The 21,889-nt window shown below is 39.7% G+C and overlaps 1 protein-coding gene across 1 annotated transcript in view; it reads right to left on the minus strand.

Annotated features, from left to right (window-relative positions):
• The window catches only part of SEC23B (SEC23 homolog B, COPII coat complex component), a 53,057-nt gene extending 33,831 nt beyond the window's left edge, over positions 1-19,226 (minus strand). Inside the window, exons 1-9 of the mRNA XM_007948204.2 lie at positions 19,006-19,226; positions 16,703-16,760; positions 13,117-13,203; positions 11,099-11,335; positions 10,903-10,988; positions 9,073-9,217; positions 8,510-8,668; positions 7,724-7,839; positions 298-421 (exon numbers count right to left, since the gene is read on the minus strand). Of these exons, the coding sequence (XP_007946395.1) occupies positions 298-421; positions 7,724-7,839; positions 8,510-8,668; positions 9,073-9,217; positions 10,903-10,988; positions 11,099-11,335; positions 13,117-13,203; positions 16,703-16,760; positions 19,006-19,226 (1,233 nt within the window). The remainder of the gene's footprint in view (positions 1-297; positions 422-7,723; positions 7,840-8,509; positions 8,669-9,072; positions 9,218-10,902; positions 10,989-11,098; positions 11,336-13,116; positions 13,204-16,702; positions 16,761-19,005) is intronic.
• Positions 19,227-21,889: the final 2,663 nt, after the last annotated feature.

A 21,889-nucleotide genomic window follows, 5' to 3' on the forward strand; every position in this document is an offset into this window, starting at 1 on the left:
GATTGCCCAACCTTCCTTCCGAGGAGTGGCTCACAGCAGAGGAAATAGTTGTTTTTGAGGCAACCAGATATATACTTGATTTCCTCTTCCAATTCCTCACTCTCCTTTTCCCGTTACTACCAGTGAATGGAGACCAATCGTGTTGGTCACTGCTAGCTTTTATGACCTTGCTGGGCTCTTTTTAATCTACCTTTAGATTTTTGTGCTCATTAGCATGAGGTTGCCAGAAGTCTGGCTAATAAATAAGTAAAAATTCTATTCTTCCATTAGTTCCAAAGTTTTTAAAATCTATTATACCTTTACTTCCAAAGTAGCACCAAACCCCATTCGGAAATTTCCATTAAAATCTTTACTAAATATTCTCTGGAATGTCTGTTTGAAGAGAGAAGTGTTGAATGAATCTCCCATCACCATGTGACCTCTAGAAGAGAAAAAAAAGTAAAAGTTTAGGATGATTGAAAGCCATTCAGATGCTCCCTCAATATTTAAAAACAATTTAAAGAAGAAAAACAAAAAGAAATCATGCCCACCAAAGTGTTACTACCTTAAATGGTAAATGTCAAGTGCAATTAGTACTCAAGAAAAACAGAATTTCAATCTGCTTCCATAAAGGTTACAGTCTTGGAAACTCTATGGGACTGTTCCACTCTGTCTTACAGAGTCACTATGAGTCGGAATTGACTCAAGGTACACCACAACCATACACATACACATACAAAAACAACATGACTGTATATAAGGTCTAGAGTACAGTTAATTGTACTGTGTCACTGTCAAATTCTTTATTTTGATATTATATCATATATTTGTAAGATGTTACTAATGGAAGAGCTAGAAGCTAGGGAGAACCAGACTGCAAAGGGTAGAGGGATATAGTATTTCTCCAACTCTTTTCATAATTCATAGGCATAGGAAATGACTCAGGCCTATACAAAGTCATTTTCAGATTAATTCACTCTCTCAAAACATTTAATCCTTGACTTTCCATTAATTATTCCTTCTAATTCAAGAACACTGGCATTCACCACTTACTGAAGTTAGAGAAAATTATTCTTCAAAAATTCTGCATTTCATGTATTTGTGTTTGATACAAATGATTCATCAGTAATAATCTTAGCCAAAACATGTTAAATTCAGCAGTCATTCATAAAATAAAATCTCAGAATTTGGAAAGAACACAAGAAACATTATCTTGTCCATCTTAGAATGTCTGACCCGTCTATGACAGAGATAGGTGGATGACCCCAAATGTTCACCCTCCCCCTCTTCCTCAGTAATGGAATTCATGGTGGCCTGGAATAAACCCTGTATTTCCTAGCCTGCCTTCCACCAGTCATGTGACTCAGTTCTAGCCTGTTGGAAGTGTTCTTTATGATATTTTGGAAGTGACCTTAAGGGAAGGAGCATGTCCATCTTGGAGCTTATCACCTTCCTGCTGCTGTAACAGACTAGATGTCCTCCAGGGTTGTATCCTTTCAAGAAATCTATATATTCTGTATGATGAGCAAATAACTCAAGAAGCTGGACTATATGACTCGGCAGGAAGACTGGGCAATCTACTTCCATAGAGACACTGCCTCAGAAACTCAAGGAGGGGTCGCTATGAGTCAGGATAAACTCAATGACAGTGAGTTTAGTTTTTTCTGGTTTGGACTATATGAAGAAGAATGTGGCATCAGGATTGAAGGAAGACTCGTTAACAAGCTGCGATAGGCAGATGATACAACCTTGCTTGCCTAAAGTGAAGAGGACTTGAAATACTTACTGATGAAGATATGGATTACACTTCAACATAAAGAAAACAAAATTCCTCACAACTGGACCAATAAGCAACATCATGATAGAGAAAAAATTGAAGTTGTCAAGGATTTCATTTCATTTGGATCTATAACCAACTTCTATGGAAGCAGCAATCAAGAAATCAAATGAGTATATGTGAACTGCTATATGGAAAGTGAATTTGCTCTGTAAATTTTCACCCAAATCACAATTAAAAAAGAAAGAAAGAAATCAAATGATATATTGCACCGGGCAAATCTCCTACAAAAGACCTCTTTAAAATCTTAAAAAGCAGAGACATCACTTTGATGACTAAGGTGCTCCTGACCCAAACCATCTTCTCCATTACCTCAAGTGCATGCAAAAGCTAGACAATGAAAAAAGAAAACCAAAGAACTGACACATTTGAATTACAATGTTGGCAAAGAATATTGAATGGACTACCAGAAGAATGAATAAATTTCTCCTGGAAGAAGTACAGAATGTTCCTTAGAAGTGAAGATGGTGACTCAGCCTATATGGCTATGAGACCAGAAGAACTAGATGGTACCCAGCTACCACTGTCAACCATTCGGGAGGGGGATTGGTGTAGGAGATCTTGGATAGAGTTGGGGAACAATATGCAACAAAACTCAAAATCATAAAAATAAAAATGGCCAAGTTTGCTGGTTTGATAGAGGCTGATGAGACTATGTCTCCTAGTTCCCCTACAGGTCTGTAACTGAACTCACACCTGTGGCTTCTAGCCAAACAACAGACAGGCATAAGGGGTGAACATTTACATCAGGTAGATACACTCCTTGGAGCGATCAATCATCGAAGAGCAGAAGGGCAGTGTTTGCACAGGGAGACAGCTGGCGGGGGAAGTGCATGGGAGAGAAGGACACCAGGACAAGGTAACTACACAGAGGAAGTGGGAAGAGAGCTGTTACATTGTAGGGAATTGCAGTCAATGTCATGAAACAAACTGTGTATGAACTGCTATACAGAAAATGAATTTGCTCTGTAAACATTCACCCGACTCACAATTAAAAAAAAAAAGAAATGAGGATGGTGAGTTTGTCTTGCTTACTTCGGACATGCTATCAGGAGGGAACGATACCTACAGAATGACATCATGCTTCGTAAAGAAGGGTGTCAATGAAGAAAAAGAAAACGCTCAATAAGACGGACTGACACAATGCAGTGAAGGCAAACATGGGTATACGGATGGATAGATGGGTGGACAGGTTAAACGATTAGGTATGCCTATGAAATGGGGAGTATATCCAAGAACATATATAGGGTTGGCAGACAATGGTTCTATAAGTTATGTGAATGATCAGAATTCCCAGGTGTATAGTAGAGCAGACAAGGGGCAAGGTTGTGGTCACTGCTTGGTCACAGCCAGCTACCCAGAGCAAACAAGTAGTCGAACCTGCGGGCTTGGGACCATAGTCACAGGGGACATCAAGCTCAACTGGCATAACGTACTATATAAAACATTGTTCCACCTCCTACTTTGGCGAGTAGCAACTGGGATCTTAAAAGCTAGCAAGCTGTCATCTAGATGCAATGATGGGTCTCTCCTCGTCCAGAGCAAAGAATGAAGAAAACCAAAATTCATGGAAACAATTAGTCCTAGCGACTGGTACACCATCCAATCTGTAGCCTATACAACTATGAGACCAGAAGAACTAGATGGTGCCCAGCTACCACTGTCACCCACTTGCAAGGGGATCTATGTAGGAGATCCTTGACAGAGAGGAAGAACAATGTGAACAAAACTCAAAATCATTTGGAGGAAAAAAAAAAAAAGGTGGGGACCAGGTTTGCTGGTCCGATAGAGCCTGGTGGAACCACTAAGACTATGGCCCCTAGCTGCCCTTCAGGTCTGGAATTGAACCCACACCTGTGGTTTCCAGCCAAACAAAAGACAGGCATATGAGTTGAACATTTACCTCAAGTAGATACATTCCTTGGAGAGAACAATCATGGGAGAAAGAAGGGCTGCTTATGCACAGGGAGACAGCTCAGGGGGCAGGAGTGTATGGAAGGATGGACACTGGGAAGAGGTAACTATGGTGAGGAAGTGGGAGGGGAGCTGTTGCATTGTGGTAATCTGTGGTCAATGACATGAGACAAAGTGTATGTGAACTGCAGTATGGAAAGTGAATTTGCTCTGTAAATCTTCACCCAAATCACAATTTAAAAAAAAAAAAAAAAAGGATGGATTGACACAATGGGTGAAACAAAGGCTTGAACATACCAAGTACTGTTTAGGATGACACAGGGGCAACATTTCATTTGGTTATACACAGGGTCTCTATAAGTTGGAAGCAACTTAATGCACCCAACAAAAGCTCTCCAGCAGCCATCCTGAACTATAGATAACATATTGAGGATGCTGGGGCAGCATGGTTGGAGCCAGCCTAGCCTGTCTCTCTGTAGTGAGTGAGAAATACACCTGTATCTTCTTTATGCCACTACTATTTTGGTCTCCTGGAACATTAAGACATTAATTCCACCTTACATACCCTCTAGGACATACTTGCCAAGTTATCATCCAGATTAAGCTTGAACTTTTCCATCATGGATCCTACTCCCTCCAGAAGCAATGCATTCTATGTCTAGATAGCTCTGACTGTTAAGAAAGGTCTGTCTTTATAGTAAGGAGCCCTAGTTATACAGTGGTTAGAGCATTCAGCTATAAATGAAAAGGTCAACAGTTTGAACTCACCAGCTACTCCACAGGAAAAAGATGTGGCAGTCTGCTTCCATAAAGATTTACAACCTTGGAAAGTCCACAGAACAGTTCTGTTCTGTCCTACAGGGTTGCTAAGAGTTGAAATTTACTCAATGGTGGTGGGATTTGGTTTTAGTGTTTTGGTCTTTATACTGAAGTTCTACTTCCCAGTAGGTTCCCTACTAGCTCTAGTTCTACCCTTTCATAACATACAGAACAAACCTGACTCCATCTCTACAAAACGGTCCTTAACTGTTTGAGTAATAGTATCATGACCCATCTGTCTTCAATTTTATCTTTTTTAGTTACTTTGCCATACAACAGTTTCAAGTGCTCTCCACCACTTTCACCATCCCTTTGAACACCTCCAAATTATCTATATACCCCTTTTTAAATTGAAATACCCAGAATGAAAGACAGTATCATCTGGATATGGTATAACTAGCATCAAGGAGACTAATCTTCTTTGAAGATAACATACACCTATGAACCTAGCCATTGCTGGAAGTTATCTCAATCTGTTGGCTCACCTTGACCTATCAACTAAACCTGCTAAGACTTGTCTTTTTTTTTTAATGTCAGTACTTCAATATTAACACATGTTCCTGAAACTGTGTTTGTGTAACTGGTGATATGACTTAAATTCTAATTCTCTCAGGAGTCAAAGACCTCACTGAGAATCTGATGAAATCAATGGCCCCACTACACAGAAAAAATAAATGTACATAAAATATCTGGCATACAAGACAAAAGACAAGCATATGAGGTGAACATTTATATTAGGCAGATAACACTCCTTAGAGAAAACAATCATGGGAGGGCTGTGTATGCACAGGTAGACAGCTCAGGGGGCAGGAGTGCATGGAGGGAAGAACACAGGGAGGTGGTAACTACAGGGAGGAAGTGGGAGGGGAGCTGTTGCATTGTGGGAAATTGTAGTCAATATCATAAGACTAAGTGTACGTGAGCTGCTGTGTAGAAAGTGAATTTGCTCTGTAAACTTTCACCCAAATCACAATAAAAAAAAAAAATCTGGTACACAATCTAAGGATCTTGTTCAAATTGCAGGCTCTGACATAGGTCTGCGGTAAGGCCCAAGATGCTGCATTTCTACAAGCTCCAAAATGAGGCTGATGCTGTGAGTTCTTGCCTACATTTTGAATACCATGGATATACATCAGTGGTCCTCAAACTTTGTGTCTTATTAGAATCCTGAGGGATATTTTTTTAAAAAAATCCCAGTGCCCAGGCCATACCAAAAAAAAAAAAAAAAACCCAAACTCATTGCCATCAAGGTGGACAGGCTAAACTATTAGGTATGTCTATGAAGTGGGGAGTGTACCCAAGACCATGTATAGGTTTGGCAGACAATGGTCCTATAAGTGTACTTGTATGATCTGAATTCCCAGGTGTATAGTAGAGCTGACAAGTGACAAGGCTGTAGTCACTTCTTGGTCAAAGCCAGCTACCCAGAGGGATCGAGCAGTTGAACCTGTGGGCTCGGGACCATAGTCACAGGGGACATCAAGCTCAACTGGCATAAAATACTACACAAAACATTGTTCCACCTCCTGCTTTGGTGAGTAGCAACTGGGATCTTAAATGCTTACAAGCAGCCATCTAGATGCAGTGATGGGTCTCTCCTCGTCCAGAGCAAAGAAGAATGAAGAAAACCAGACTCATGGAAAGAACTAATCCTAGAGACTGGTACATCATGTGATCCACAGCCTATACGAGACCAGAACGAGATGGTGCCCGGCTACCAATGTCAACCACTCAGAGGGGGATCTATGTAGGAAATCCTGGATAGAAAGGGAGAACAACGTAGAACAAAACTCAAAATCATTTGGGGGGAAAAAAAACAGGGACCAGGTTTGCTGGTCTGATAGAGCCTGATGGAACCACTGAGACTATGGCCCCTAGCCACAGGTATGGGGCTTCCAGCCAAACAAAATATAGGCACATGAGTTGAACATTTATCTGAGGTAGATACACTCCTTGGAGAGAACAATCATGGGAGAAAGAAGGGCTGTTTATGCACAGGGAGACAGCTCAGGGGACAGGGGTGCATGGAGGGATGGACACAGGGAAGAGGTGACTATCAGAAGGAAGTGGAAGGGGAGCTGTTACATTGTGATGAATTGTGGTCAATGTCATAAGACAAAGTGTATGTGAACTGCTGTATGGAAAGTGAATTTGCTCTGTAAATTTTCACCAAAATCACAATTAAAAAAAAAAAAAAAGAAAACTCAACACGGCAACAAACTCACTGCCATCAAATAGGTTCCAACTCACAGCAACCCCTTCTGGGGTTGCCAAGGCAGTATCTCTAAGAAAGTAGATTGCCCAGTCTTCATTCTGAGGAGTGGCTGGTGGGTTTGAACCACTAGCCTTCTGGATAGCAGTCAAATACCTTAGGGGGTGCCACCAGAGCTCCTAGCCCAAGCCATACCTCCTGCTAATTAAATCACAATCTCTGAGGATAAAGACCCAAAGCACTATTAAGCAAGAGTTGTTTTTAAAGTTCCCCAGGTGACTCTAGGGTGTAGTTAAGCTTGAGAACTAGAGCTCTACATCAGCAGTTTTCACAAGGTAGTATGCACCGGAATCTCTTGAAGAGCTCGGTAAAGTGTTGGATACCTTTTCAGAGTTTCTGATTCAGGAGGTCTGTGATGAGACCTGAGAATGTGCATTTCTAGTAAGTTTCCAGGAGAGCCTGATGGTGCTGGTCCAGGCACCTTGCACTTTGAGAACCTATACTCTTCACTCTGATCTCTGAATATAATACTATAATACTAACTTGGGCTCTAAGTCAGCACACCCTCCAATGCTGAGAGTGTACCTTCTAAGCTAAAAATGGATTAATCAGTATTAGTTACCAAGTATGGTCAGTTAGTCAGGCCACACTGCTCTGTCACTTAGACCCTATTTCTCACCTTTCTCACAAAGAAATGTCTTACTGAGTCCAGATTCATTATGCTTTCTTTCCTTCTCTGGTCTAAGGAAGACAATGAAGCTACTCTGATATGACTTGTTCTTAGTGGATCCTTGGGACATCCTGCTAACCACTGTTTCTTCCTCCAAGGAGCCCACACATAATCTCCAACCATTAAAACCACAGTCCAGAGTTCCTGAAAGCTTATCTAAGTCTACAATGGTTCCATCTTATTTCTCTTTCTTTGAAATAAGGAAAGAAACAGGTGTTCACTGTCAACATACCCTGTAAGATTTGTACAACACTTCATCTCCAAAAGTCCACTTTGATCAAGGGCACAAGCATAAATATCAATGCAATGACCGTTTGCAGCAGTTCTATTAGCAAGCATCTCATAGTGCTGTGAAGAAAGAAAAACTATCTTTATGAAAACAGCAACATACTCCATTAGGCATGTCTTAATATACCAAAGGAATGTCCTTAAATATAGGAATAGGCAAGTAATTTTCCTTAAAGCATACAAATAAAATTAAAACACTGTTTTCAATCTCAAAATACTGTTAGTACTTTTAAGGCCACCTATTCTAACTAAGGGAGCTCTGGTGGTGTAGTGCCTAAGGCATTTGACTGCTAACCAGAAGGCTGGAGGTTCAAACCCACCAGCCACTCATTGGAAGAACGATTGGGCAATCTACTTCCATAGTGATACTGACTCGGAAACCCCAGGAAGGGTCGCTATGAGTCAAGTCCGATTTGATGGCAATGAGTTTGGTTTTGAGTTTTACTCTAACTAAGGTCTACGAGTAGGCATAGTTTAACAGTAGTCAAAATCTGGAAGACCACTTCGCAAGAACATCTTGCCAACTATGAAGTATGGCCTCAGCAAAGCAACCCGTGTCACTTCAGAGGTGGCTAGGCTAGGCACTTGTTGTTGTTGTTGTTATGTGCCGTAGAGTCGGCCCCGACTCATAGCGACCCCTCCTTGGGTTTCCGAGGCAGTATCACTACGGAAGTAGGATTGCCCAACCTTCCTAGGTTACCATAATTACAGTCAATGCAAGAGTACCTACCTTGGTTGCTTTTTTCACGAAACGTGCATTATCTTTCTCAATATCATGCCAGGAACGAATAGGAGTCTTTAACTCATCTCCAACCACCATACCAGGCCCTTGGGTGGGAGGACCTCCAGTGAACAACATGATTCTGGCTCCTGTGTTTGGAAAAGTGCCCTAAAACCACAAATGGCATCATTGTAGACATACACAGCCCTGCCCAAAGTAAGGTTTTAGCTTCCTTAAAGAAATACCAAAAGATAAATTTTCTCAGCTGTTTTTAATACTTATAATACCACAAAAGCAACACTGGTCCTCTTTCTGATTGCTTTATTCACTTTTATTAATTTATTGTCTGCAATTCCCATTACCCTAATTCCCTTATATTACTCATAAAAACTTTTGGTATTTTCAAAACATTGAAGGGTTCCTTCAATGTAGATAATAATAATGACTGAAGCATTTTCTGATAAATAAGACAGTTAACTGACTTATGGCATAATTTATTTTCAAAGTCAACAAGTACAATTTCTGATAGCAAGTTTGCATGATTTGAGAGGCCCCAGTAAATTGTGAATTACCTCTAACAAGCCAACAGCAATGGACAAAGCAACACCAGTGGATCGCAAAGGTCTTTTCCCCTGAGTTACTGGCCAGGGGTCCCTTTGTAACTCCCCAAGAAGATCGGTGAGGTTCATGTCAATCTTGTGAACAGGCTGCAGAAATCTGTGCAATTTTGAATGGACACATCAATACAGTTTCGTAAAGTACTCTGATCTTCAACCCTAGGTGACAGTTACTGTTCTTCAAAAACTTATTCAGAGTAGACAAAAAGTTGTAATTTTTTCCTTCAAAGTTAATCTTTAACTACAAACACAAAACAATTCAAAGCAATTTTACTGACAAATATAATTAAATGCCTAAACTAAAAAAAAACAAAACAAAATTCACTAAGTCGATTCCAATTCATAGCGACCCCCATTGGGTTTCCAAGGCTGTAAATCTTTGTAGCAGCAGACTGCCTCATCTTTCTTCCATGGAGCAGCTGGTGTATTTGAACCACCGACCTTTGGGTTAGCAGTCAAATGCTTTGACCACTATATCACCAGTGCTCCTTTTAATTAAAAGTCTAATACTTAGCAATCTATGTATGTACAACCAAACTCAATGCCAATGAGTTGATTCCAACTCATAGCAACCCCCATTGGGCTTCCAAGGTGGTAAATCTTAATGGAAATAGATTGCCCAGTCTTCCTTTCACAGAGTGGCTGAGGGCTTTGAAGTACCAACCTCTGGTTAGCAATCAAATGCCGTAGGCACTATCCCACCAGAGTATAACATATAAGAAAGTCAAATTACAGAGAAGCAAACCAGTTTAATTTTGATCAGCAAAGAAATCAAAGGATATGCCAAATGAGAATTCAATCAACGTATAAGGAGCTCTGTGGTGCAATGGTTAAAGTGCTTAGCTGTCAACTAAAAGCTTGGCAATTCAAACCTACCAGCTACTCTGCAGGAAAAATATGTGGCAATCTGTTTCTGTAAATATTACAGTCTTATAAACCCTATAGGGCATTTCTGCTACGTCCTAGAGGGTCACTATGAGTTGAAATCAACTTGACGGTAGTGGATTTGATGGTTCCTTTAAGAGGGCAATCTTCATCATTCTAAAGATTTCTAAGCCTTAAGAGAAATACTGTGGTTTCTTACCAGAGTAAAGGGGCTGTCTCTAGCATGTTCAGCAATGTACTTTACTGTGTTTGTTGGCTTTGAACACTGCTCAGGGCAACCAGGCACCCAACAGACTGTGTGAAATCAGTGCCTAGCCTCAGGTCTATTGGACAGCAACTCTGAACGAGTTTCATTTTTCCAATTTTACTTAATGATTGAAAAGGACAAGACCTATGAATCCAAGAGGAGGAGAATGACCGAATACAGTGGTTTCAAAACTTTTCGTTCTCAAACAACACTAGCAAGAAAAACATTCTGAGCAAATCCCACATATATGCATACATGTGGATGTATGCATAATAATTTAATTATAAATTATACGTATGTACTGCTGATGTATTAGGAGCTCTGGTAGCGTAGTGCCTAAGGCACTTGACTGCTAACCAGAAGGATGGCAGTTCAAACCCACCAGTCACTCCTCAGAAGGCTGGGCAATCTACTTCTGTAATGATACTGCCTCGGAAACCCAATGAGGGGTCGCTATGAGTTGGGTCCAATTCGATGGCACATAAAAACAACAACTGATGTGTTATATACGTTATAAACTAGCAAATATTGGTTAGACTTATTTATTTTTTCTCTAATAAGAAAATAAAATCTCTCTTCTTTTTCTTCCTTCACACCAATGGATTGTCTTGCTTGCTCGTATGGTGTAGGTAATAGGATATGTCACACCTCACCTGCTTGAAATGAAAGGGTGTTCCTGTGGTTGAGCAGGACTTGCTTGCTGCATTGGCATGGCTCCTTTGGTAAGGCCCAGCATATCCTATAAAACCAAAAAGACTCATTTCACATAACACTAAAAGTCAAAGCAAGTGACCAATTAATTTTAAAGAAATGTTCATATTCTTGTTTGTGTACAAGCAAGACACAAACCTGTATTTGCTTTGCAGTTAAATCCTTGGTTCCTCGGAAGACATAACTTTTGGCGATACCTTCACAGCTTAGTTCGTGAACCTGCACCATCCTTCCAAACGTGATCAGACCCACCAGAGCGTCTGGAGGGAGGAGACTTAGGGACATCTGCAGGGATTCTTTGAGGGCTTGAAGATCATCTTCCTCTAAGCATGTATCAACCACATAGAGGAAGATCAGAGGGGACTGAGCACCTCGCTTCATGTAAAGAAAAACCAGCGTAAAGATCAGTGCACAAATAAATACAATCAGCTCTTTTTAAAAGAAATCATGTATGAAAATGTAAAGTTTCAATCCCATCTGTAAGACTAAATCCTCTAAGAAGTGATAAGGACAGCTACACAAACCTCTACTTAACCCAATCAAACAACTTAGGTTTTATTAAAACAATCTAAACATACATGCTATAGGTATGTAGCCAACAACATATTCAACATTTCTGAATGCCTACAATGTATCACATTGTTCCAAGTCTTGGGGTGCATCAGTGAACAACAGGAACAAAGATCCCTGCCTGCCTCAAGGAGCTAACTTTCTGGACTAGAGAGAGGATAATACACTTAACAAATAAGTAAACTATGTAGTATCTAAAAAGGTGTAAGTGCCATTTAAAAAAAAAAAAAAAAAGGAAAGGACAATAGGGTAAGGGTGACTATAAACACCAGTAGTGGAAGTAGGAACAAATTCCAGGTGTTAGAGAAGTCAAGGCAGCCCCAGTGAGAAAGTATAATTGAGCAAAAATCTGGAGAAGGAAGGACTCATGCACTTAAATGGGGGAAGAAAGTGATAGCCTGAGAAAAAGCTAAAGCAAAAGGCCTAAGTCAAGTAGGCCCATTTGGCTGAATGTGGGTGGGCACTAGTAGAAGTTGAGGTCACGGTGGTTAACATAGGGCCAAATCACACAGGACTCTGAAGACTGTCATTTATTCTCAGTAATGGGAGTTTCTGAGCAGAAAAATAGCATGATGTGTCTTTAGAAAATTACTGTGGGTTAAGAATAAAATGTTGTTGTTGTTGTTATGTGCCATCGAGTCGGACTCAACTCACAGCGACCCCTCCTTGGGTTACCGAGGCAATATCACTACGGAAGTAGACTGTCCAACCTTCCTTCCAATGAGTGGCTGGGGGGTTGGAATCGCCAGCCTTCTGGTTAGCAGTCAAGTGCCTTAGGCACTATGCTATCAGAGCTCCTAAGAATAAAGTACAAGGGGACAAGTGTAAAATCAGGAAGAACAGTTGGGAGTGCCAAAGAAATACAATGAGAGATAGGAGTTAACTCAAGATAGTAGGAGTGGAGAGGAAGAGGAAAAGAGAGAGAAGAAGAGGAAAAGAGAGAGAAGGTGAGAGGGAAAGGGAAAGAGAAAAAGGTCATTAGAGTGTAGATATATTGTGAATAGAATATATAGCCAATGAGTTTTCCAAATGGATTAGATACGAGAGGTAAGAGGAAGAGAGAGTTTAAAGATTTTTAACCTAAGGTTTCTTGAGCTGAACAACTCAAACTAGTAGGATGAAGTACCCTGAATTGAGATGGAGAGATGGAGAAGGCTTGGGAGGATGAGTTTTTAATTTAATCAGTTTTACCTTTTTCATAGCTGTTTATAAAGACCTGAAAACAATGCAGATTAAATACACACACACCAGAACCTAAAGTTTAGGATCCTGCTGGCTTCACAGATTTATATCCCCACTCTCGTCAAAAAAGGAGTTCTGGTAGCACAGTGCCTATGGCATTTGACTGCTAACCTGAAGGCTATCGATTCAAACCCACCAGCCACTCCATGGCAGGAACACTGGGCAATCTACTTCCATAAAGATTTACTGCCTCAAAATTCCCATAGGAGTCGCTATGAGTTGGAATCGACTCAATGACAATAAGTTTGGTTTTTCCTTTGTCATTCAGTTAAGAGACATGGAGACCAAGGATCAAGAGAAACTCACTATTAACACTGTTCATTAAAGTCAGACATAGAAGTTACCTGTATCACGTACTCAATTGTAGAAAAGTGAGGCATCAATTCGGCAGGTTGATTCACCTCAGATATGCCTGTATAAGCTGGAGGAAACTGAAGAGAAGATGCAAACAAAACAGTGTTTTATTAGAACTGAATAAAGTGCTGTTTTACTTTCCCTTTATAAAAATGATTAATGATCACATATTAATTCTGAAAGCACAAAATATAAAATGTTACTGAAACACAAAAATATCATTATAGGTTTAATGTAGAAAACTTGGCAAGTACAGGAAAATATAAGAAAGGGGAGGCGGCAAAACAAAACTCCATATTCTCATCACCTAGAGGTAATGACCATATTTCCTTCCAGAATTCTTAACCACCAGGTCTGCCAACTCAGGACCATAGTATTGGGGGATACCAGCCTCAACTGGCACAACATAGTACATAAAAATCTTGTTCCACAACCTAGTTTGGTGAGTAGCAACTGGGGTCTTAAAAGCTTTTGAGCGGCCACCTAAGATGCAGCTAATGGTCTCCTTTCATCTGAAGTGAAGAAGAGTGAAGAAAACCAACGGCATTTGGAAAATTATTAGCCCTAGGATATGACGGACCTCAAGACCAGAAGAACTAGATGGTGCCCAGCTACCAATGCCAACCACTCAGGAATGGATCAAAACTGGAGGACCTGGATAGAGTGGGAGGAAAAACGTGGAACAAAATGCAAAAACACAGTAACAACCAGAATTACTGGTCAGATGGAGCCTGGGGGACTCCCAAGACTATGGCCCTGTGATAACACTTTGGGCCTAGAATAAGACTCACTCCCAAGGCTGGCTCTCAACCCAACAGTAGTAAGACTTACATGGAGAACACCCAACCCAGGGTGATGTACCCACCTACTCTACAGAGATACACCCCTTGGAGCAATTGGCCATGGGGCATCAGAGGCGCAGCATTCACATGGAGGGAAAACTGGACAGACAGGAGTGCATAACAAAGAAGGGCACAGGGATGGAGGGGGTCACAGGGAAGGGAAAGCAGGAGAGTGGGTTAGAGTTGGGGATTATAATCAGGGAGTGAAACCAAATGTACATCAACTGTTGAACGTGAAACAAATTCTGCTCTGTAAAACTGCACCCAAAGCACAATTAAAAAAAAAAAAAAAAAAAACCAAGAGTTCTTTTCACAGTTGAGATAGTGCTTGTACTTACAATTTTGAACCTGCTGTTTACACTTAACATAACGGCACAGACATTTACTTTTGTTTTTAAAAATCTCTGCAAATATTTTAAATCCACAGCTTATAAGCTAGTTTTAATCCTAATAACTTATAGCCTGATATTAAAAAAAGTTTAGGTTATCTTCCCCAAAGTTTAGCAGGTGATCACTACAGCCAATGACAGAGCAGAATGAAATGAACATACGAAAGTACTGCTTATGAGCTGACAGGCAGCTTTAAGAGGTCATTAGCCAGGAGGGGGAAGCTCTGGTGGCAGACTACTAATCAGAAGGCTGGCAGTTCAAACTCACCAGCCACTCCTCGGAAGGAAGGTTGGGCAATCTACTTCCGTAGTGATACCGCTTTGGAAACCCAAGGAGGGGTCGCTATGAGTCAGACTTGACGGTAGCAAGTCTGGTTTGGTTTAGCCAGGAGGGACGGACACCACTAGTGTGTCGGAACCCTAGCAGGAATCCTAGTAGGAACCAACAAAGAACTCTAGCCCCATCCTGATCATAGCTACTGACAGGCTACAACTCCCAGCAGAGTGGGGGCTCTATCTAAGTCTATAAAAAGGTATGGAAAAAAAAAAATACACAGATAAACCCAGACATACTGGCTACCTCCTAGTAACCTGAAGAGGCCCTGTTCCCCCACTCAGGGGTCATGGGGTAGCTGAGATCACCATGATCCCTCATAGGCTCACCTCTCAGCTTTTAGCTCTACAACTCATTTAGGTTCATGTTCCCATGATCCAGCTGGAAGGATTACAAAATATTATTTCAGCCAAAGACACAAGGATTTCCAGACCACAACTATCAGCTGACAAGTGGAGATCTCAGATATGCATTATCTAATCTTTAAAAGGGAGCTCTGGTACTGTAGTGCCTAAGGCACTTGACAGCTTATTAGAAGGCTGGAGGTTCAAACCCACCAGCCACTCCTTGGAAGGAAGGCTGGGCAATCTACTTCCGTAGTGATACTGCCTCGGAAACCCAAAGAGGAGTCACTATAAGTCGGTTCCAACTCAAGGGCACCATAACAATCCTTAAAAAGTAATAATATATAAGATCAAATACTTACATGGCTCTTACTATGTGCCAAGCACTGTTCAAAGTACTTTACATCCATGCCCTTAGTTTAATTCTCACAATAATCTATGAGGTAGGTAGTACTATTGCCCTAATTTCAAAGATAAGGATACTGAGACACAAGAGGTTAAGTGATTTGCTCAAAGTTACACAGCTGGGTCTGAGAGTCAAATTAAGAGAGTCTGACTCCAGAGTTCCAGATTCCTTGCTTTTAAACCAACATGCTACCCTGTCTTTGAATTCTGACAATGAATTACATCAAAGACAGCCATCAGTTCTGAATAAGGTGTAATAAGGTGGAGAGATGTTTTTAAAAAGGCACTTGACTGCTAACCAGAAGGCTGGTGGTTCAAACCTACCAGCCACTCCTCGGAAGGAAGGTTGGGCAATCTACTTCTGTAGTGATACTGACTCAGAAACCCAAGAAGGGGTCACTATTGGTTGGATCCAACTCAACGACTTTGAGTATATACTTCTGAATCTCTCATGGAGGTAAAAATTAAAAGGAATATTCTTATAGTTTCCAAACCTGCAATTATTCATCAACTATACATTGTCTTTTCCCAACATATTTGAATTATTACATGCTGTATCTGAGAATAAGACTGTTAACTGTAATTATGATCAAATATAAGAATAAGCTTGTTATAAATAGTTTAAGGTCTGTTGGAACAGTGTACATTATATCAAGCAATTTTTTTCTAACAGCTTTACTGAAGTATAATTTACATACTACAAAATGTAGCCATCTTAAGAATATAAACCAGTAATTTTTAATAAATTTATATGTAAAAATCATGACAATCTAGTTTTAGAACATTTCCATAAAAGGCACAATTAATTTTAAAGAGACATTTCTCTTTAACAGTTTAGCAGTTTTAAAATTTGAAAACCAAAAGGGGCTCAACACTGATACTTCAGCCCTAAAATTCAGAAAGATCAGGAAATTAAAATTCAATAATATAAACTATATATATAATGAGAACTACAGTCAAGTAAAATATGGACAGATCTGTTTTCTTAGGGTAACAGACTCATTAACCACAGAGAATTTAAAAGAAAAGAGAATTATGCGTATCCCCTCTATAGTAAATAACAAGTACTCAAATAATGAAATTGAATTTCCAAACAATAGAAAAAAAAATCACACATCAACGATTACTATAATGCTTATCACCTTGAGTAGAGCAGAAACTGTTGCCTGCTAGTACAAATTCAACCTCACTTAGTTTTTTCAGAATAGTATAAACAACTGAAATGAAACAAATAAAATTATTTTTTAAAATAATAAACATACCTGATTTCTTTGGAAACAAAAATTACAGGCCCAAAGTTTTGCTCGATAATCAACCTGACTGTGAAAAAGATAAATTATTACAGCTAGGTACCATTCTTATTTTTAAGGCAGAATGTATTCAAACGTGAATTTCAAGTTCAGACAATCAAAGAGAAGTGTTTCTATGTGCCTGTAATATCAACAGCTAAGGGTATGCAAAATATTCACTGTACTCAGTGTTCTGGCTATTTAGTACACCACAAATTTCTTTCAAATAGCTAGTATTAGTCAACAGAATTAGTAAATTCTTTTTTCTTTTTCAACTTCCTAGATCATTTTAATTAATTAATTAATTAATATTTCAGGATTTATATAAATTATTATTCCCTTTTAAACTGCTAATACAATTTTTGTGATTTTTCTAACATTTTAAAAATTCTTGAGACTATACACAACAAAACATACACTAATTCAACCATTTCTACAGGTACAATTCATTGACACCGATTATATTCTTCCAAGTTGTACAACCCTTCTCATTTTCCCTGAGTTGTTCCTCCCTTATTAAACATATTCACTGCCTCCTAAGGCTCTTATCTAATCTTTCGAGTTGTTATCATCAGTTTGATCCCACATAGGTAGATCTTAAAACAGCATAATGCTCAAGGCAGACATTTTTTTACTAGTTAAGCTAATTCAGGGGATATTTTTGGCTTAAAGTTTGAAGATGATCTAAGGGCAAGAGTTTAAGGGAGTCATCCAATCTCCATAGCTCCAGAAAGTCTGGAGTCCATGAGAATTTGAAATTTTGTTCTCTGTTTTCCCCCTTTTGACTAGGATTCTTTCATAGAATCTTTAATCGAAATGTTCAGTAATGGTACTGGGCACCATCCATTTTTTCTCATCTTATGGCAAAGGAAGGAGCTCTGGTAACATAGTGGCTAAGGCACTTGACTGCTAACCAGAAGGCTGGCGGTTCAAACCCACCAGCCACTCCTCGGAAGGAAGGTTGGGCAATCTACTTCCATAGTGATACTACCTCGGAAACCCAAGGAGGGGTCGCTATGAGTCGGGTCCTACTCGCAAATAACAACAACAACTATGGACAACAACTATGACAAAGGAAGAAATTCTTCATGGAGGCAATCAGCACACATTTTACTTCTTTCTCCTACTCCTGAATCTCCTTCTTTCTCTGTTACTCTAGGCGAATAAAGACCAGTTGTTGTACCTTGGATAGTTGCTTGCAAGCTTTTAAGACCCCAGGCACTAGGCAAATAGAAGACAGAAGAGAAGTATAAACACTTTATTAAGCCAATTATTGGAGATGTCCCATGACCATGTCCCTAAACCTCCAAACTAAGGAACCAAATCCCGTGAAGTATTTGGTTGTACATAAACATAAGTATTCTCAATAGCACTTCCTTTTTTTTTTTTTGGTCATTCCTGTGAATTTGTCTATGGCACAACTTTTGCCAAACAATGTTTTACAGGTGTACAACTTTTTGACAGTACCTTCTTCTAACAATTTTATTGTTCAGGTGTTCAAAACTAAAACAGCACATTTCACACACAGGAAAAACTTCCTAGATGTTAACCTCACATAGCTCAGTTGAAGAAAGCTGGGGTTGATACATTTCTTAGAAATGGTTCAGGATAATGCTTCAGTTGATTTCATTTTCTACATTTGAAAATTAACAACCAATGGGTATAATTTTAAAAACAAGCCAGCATAATGTGCCTTGTATGTAGGCACATTAAATAAAAGGGGAATGAAGTAAAAATATTTCCTCATATAAAAATTTTCTTTTTTAAAGAGTATTTATAACACTCTCTACCTATTTAAAAATTCTTTAAAATAATCTCCATGTCTAAGAGAAGTACCACAGGTCTCAGGTGCAAAAAAATGACAATAAGATCACTAGAGTTAAAATCATTACAGTATTGCCTATTACTTCTTCCTGCCATACAGTATCTTTATACTAGGTAAGTAAGGAAAAACCAGTCTAAAGCTTTTGGGTTTAGGGAAAAAAACACTTTAAAAGGCACCAATAAAATCTAAGAGGTATTAATTGAGCCAACAGCAAACTGAAAAGCAGCAGAGCAAGCACATGAGAAATTCTTTTCCTCTACCTCCATCTCACTGCCATAAGATTTTAATTTTACCTGGAATGTTGGGCCAGGGAGACATCTATAAACATTCATCACCTAAGAATATCACCACGTGAAAACTGATGACTTGCCAAATTGTCTTTTATGAGAATCACATAAAAAAGTGATAATTTACTTTATTCATTATTTTTACCAGTTTAAAAAATTCCTACCATAGTGGATTGAGAATGGCTTTGCAAGTTGGCCTGCTGCAAAGCACAGGTTCATACTGTACAGGAGGAAGATCCAGGCGCTCTTTTAAAGGAGTAAGAAGACAAGCCAGGGGAACAACCATTCTTGTAGCCTCAAGACGGCTAGAAGGCCACACATTCCAACTGAAACGCACTCCATCCTGTTCTTCATTCTGCTGAATAAACTCCAGGTACGTTGCCATAGTCTAAAAAGGAACTGAAGATAAAGCTTTAATAAGTAAATGAAATTCTCAACTAAAGAAGTTAGTCACTGTCTTAATTATCTAGTGCTGCTATAATAGAAACACCACAAGTAGGTAGTTTTAACAAACAGAACTTTATTTTCTCACATTTCAGGCTAGAATTCAGGATGCTGGCTCTAGAAGCAGGCTTTCTTTCTCTGTGGCCTCTGGGGGAAGGTCCTTGTCTCTTTTCAGCTTCTGTTCTTTGGCTCCTTGATAATCTTCATGAGGCTCTTTGATAATCTTCACCTTTCTCCCCCAATCTGTGCTTGCTTGCTTAGTCTGCTTTCATGTTTCAAAAGAAACTGACTTAAAACACTCCCCACACTAATACTGTCACATTAACATAACAAAGAAATTCCAATTCCAAATGTGATTATAACCACAAGGTAGGGATGACTCTGCCACGATATGGATCCGTGTGGCTATAATCCCATTTGGGAATGGGTTTTAAAACACAATTTCTGGGGGACAGAATTCAATCCATAACAGTCATCTAAAGTGTTTCCTAACCACTTGGTCTGAAGAACTTGTCACTAAAACCTTCTCCATTCCCAGAAGCCTATTCACCTCAGTTAACTTTGACTGCTGTTCCCTTTTCAACTTGCCTCTCTAGCACTTACAAAAATAAAGTAAAAAGACACAAGAGTTGCAATCATTTGATCATCTTTAAATTGGAGCTCTGATGGCACAGCACCTAAATCATCTGACTGCTACCAGAAGGCCAGAGGTTCAAACCCACCAGCCACTCCTTGGAAGGTAGGTTGGGCAATCTACTCCCGTAGTGACACTGCCTTGGAAAGCCAAGGAGTGGTCGCTATGAGTTGGAGCCAACTCCACGGCAGTGAGTTTGGTTTTTCGGGTTTTTTTTTCTTAAATTGCATACAAATTAATAATACTAATATAAACCTCCTCTCAAGGGGCAGTGGTGGTTCAGTGGAAGAATTCTCACCTTCCATGTGGGAGATATGGGTTCAATTCCTGGCCAATACACCACACGCACAGCCATCGCAAGTCTGTCAGTGGAGACTAGCTGTAGCTATCGTGCTGAACAGGTTTGAGCACAGCTTCCACACTAAGACTGACTAAGAAGAAAGTCCTAGAGCTCTACATCTGAAAATCAGCCAACGAAAACCCTATGAATCAGTGGTCGGCAACTAATCATGGGGAGAGCACAAGACCGGGCAGTATTTTGTTGTTGTGCACAGGGTCACCATGAGTTGGGGCCTGACTCAACAGCAACTAACAACAAATCTCCTTTCAGATCAAACATCATCTTAACCACTAAGCCCATTTCAGCCCCTTATCCAAGGTCAAGTCCCAAACCTATTTCAATGTCCAATTACCTTTCTCCCTGATCCTCTTCTTCCCTCTCTTCCTTGCTCTATTACGGCTGAAATAATGTATCAAATGTTACATTCCATTTGATCTTATCTTTTTGGGCCCTTTTCCCTTCCTCTGTTTACTGTGGAGAAAAGAACTGGATATTCATCTCTGAATCTAGTTCACAATAGTGGCAGTCACCAGTTTTGGGCCAAAGTATGTCTACAGATCACTAATTTTACAAACAAAAGTTTGCTATATGCCAAGTCTCACCAGGGCCTCTTTCCTCACCATGCTTGTATATGCTCACACTTTGAAAGACTACAGTCAATAAAGTAACTTTTCACTAAGCTTTTCAACCACCATTCATCTGTCAGTTTGTTGTACTGTGGTGGTTTGTGTGTTGCTGTGATGCTGCAAGCTATGCCAGTATTTCAAATATCAGCAGGGTCACCCATGGTGGACAGGTTTCAGTGGTGCTTCCAGACTAAGACATATTAGAGAGAAGGAAGAGGCAGTCACTTCCAAAAAAATCTAGCCACTGAAAACTTTATAAATAGCAGTGCTATTTCTCTGATAATAACATTATCTGATATAGTGCTAGAAGATGAGCTCCTAAGGCTGGAATCAGGCACTCAAAACATGACTGGGGAAGAACTGCCTCCTCAAAGTAGAGGTGACCTTAATAACGTGGATGGACTAAAGATTTTGGGTCCTTCATTTGCTGATATGGCACACCTCAAAATGAGAAAAAACAGCCGCGCATATCCATTAATAATTGAAACCTCTATTAATAACTGGAGCACGGAATGTACAAAGCATGACTGTTGGAAAACTGAAAGTTGTCAAAAATGAAATGGAATGCATAAAGATTGATATCCTAAGCATTAGTGAGCTGAAATGGGCTGGATTGGCCATTCCGAATTAGACAATCGTATGGTCTACTATGCCGGGAATGACAAATTGAAGAGGAAGAGCATCACATTCATCATCAAAAAGGGCATTTCAAGATCTATCCTAAGTACACAGACCTACAAGGAAGACTAGTTAGTATGACTATTATTCAAATTTATGTACCAACCACTAAAACCAAGATAAAGAAACTAAAGACTTTTACCAACTTCCGCAGTCTAAAATTGACCAAACATGCAATCAAGATGTACTGATAATTACTGGTGATTGGAATGCAAAAGTTGGAAAGAAAGAAGCATCGTTAGTTGAAAATTATGGCCTTGGTGATAGAAATGATGCTGGAGAGCACATTATAGAATTCTGTAGGGCCAATGACTTATTCATTGCAA

Source organism: Orycteropus afer, unplaced genomic scaffold, assembly GCF_000298275.1.
Source record: "Orycteropus afer afer isolate SDZICR_OR568_19922 unplaced genomic scaffold, OryAfe1.0 scaffold00208, whole genome shotgun sequence".
NCBI classification, from domain to species: domain Eukaryota; kingdom Metazoa; phylum Chordata; class Mammalia; order Tubulidentata; family Orycteropodidae; genus Orycteropus; species Orycteropus afer.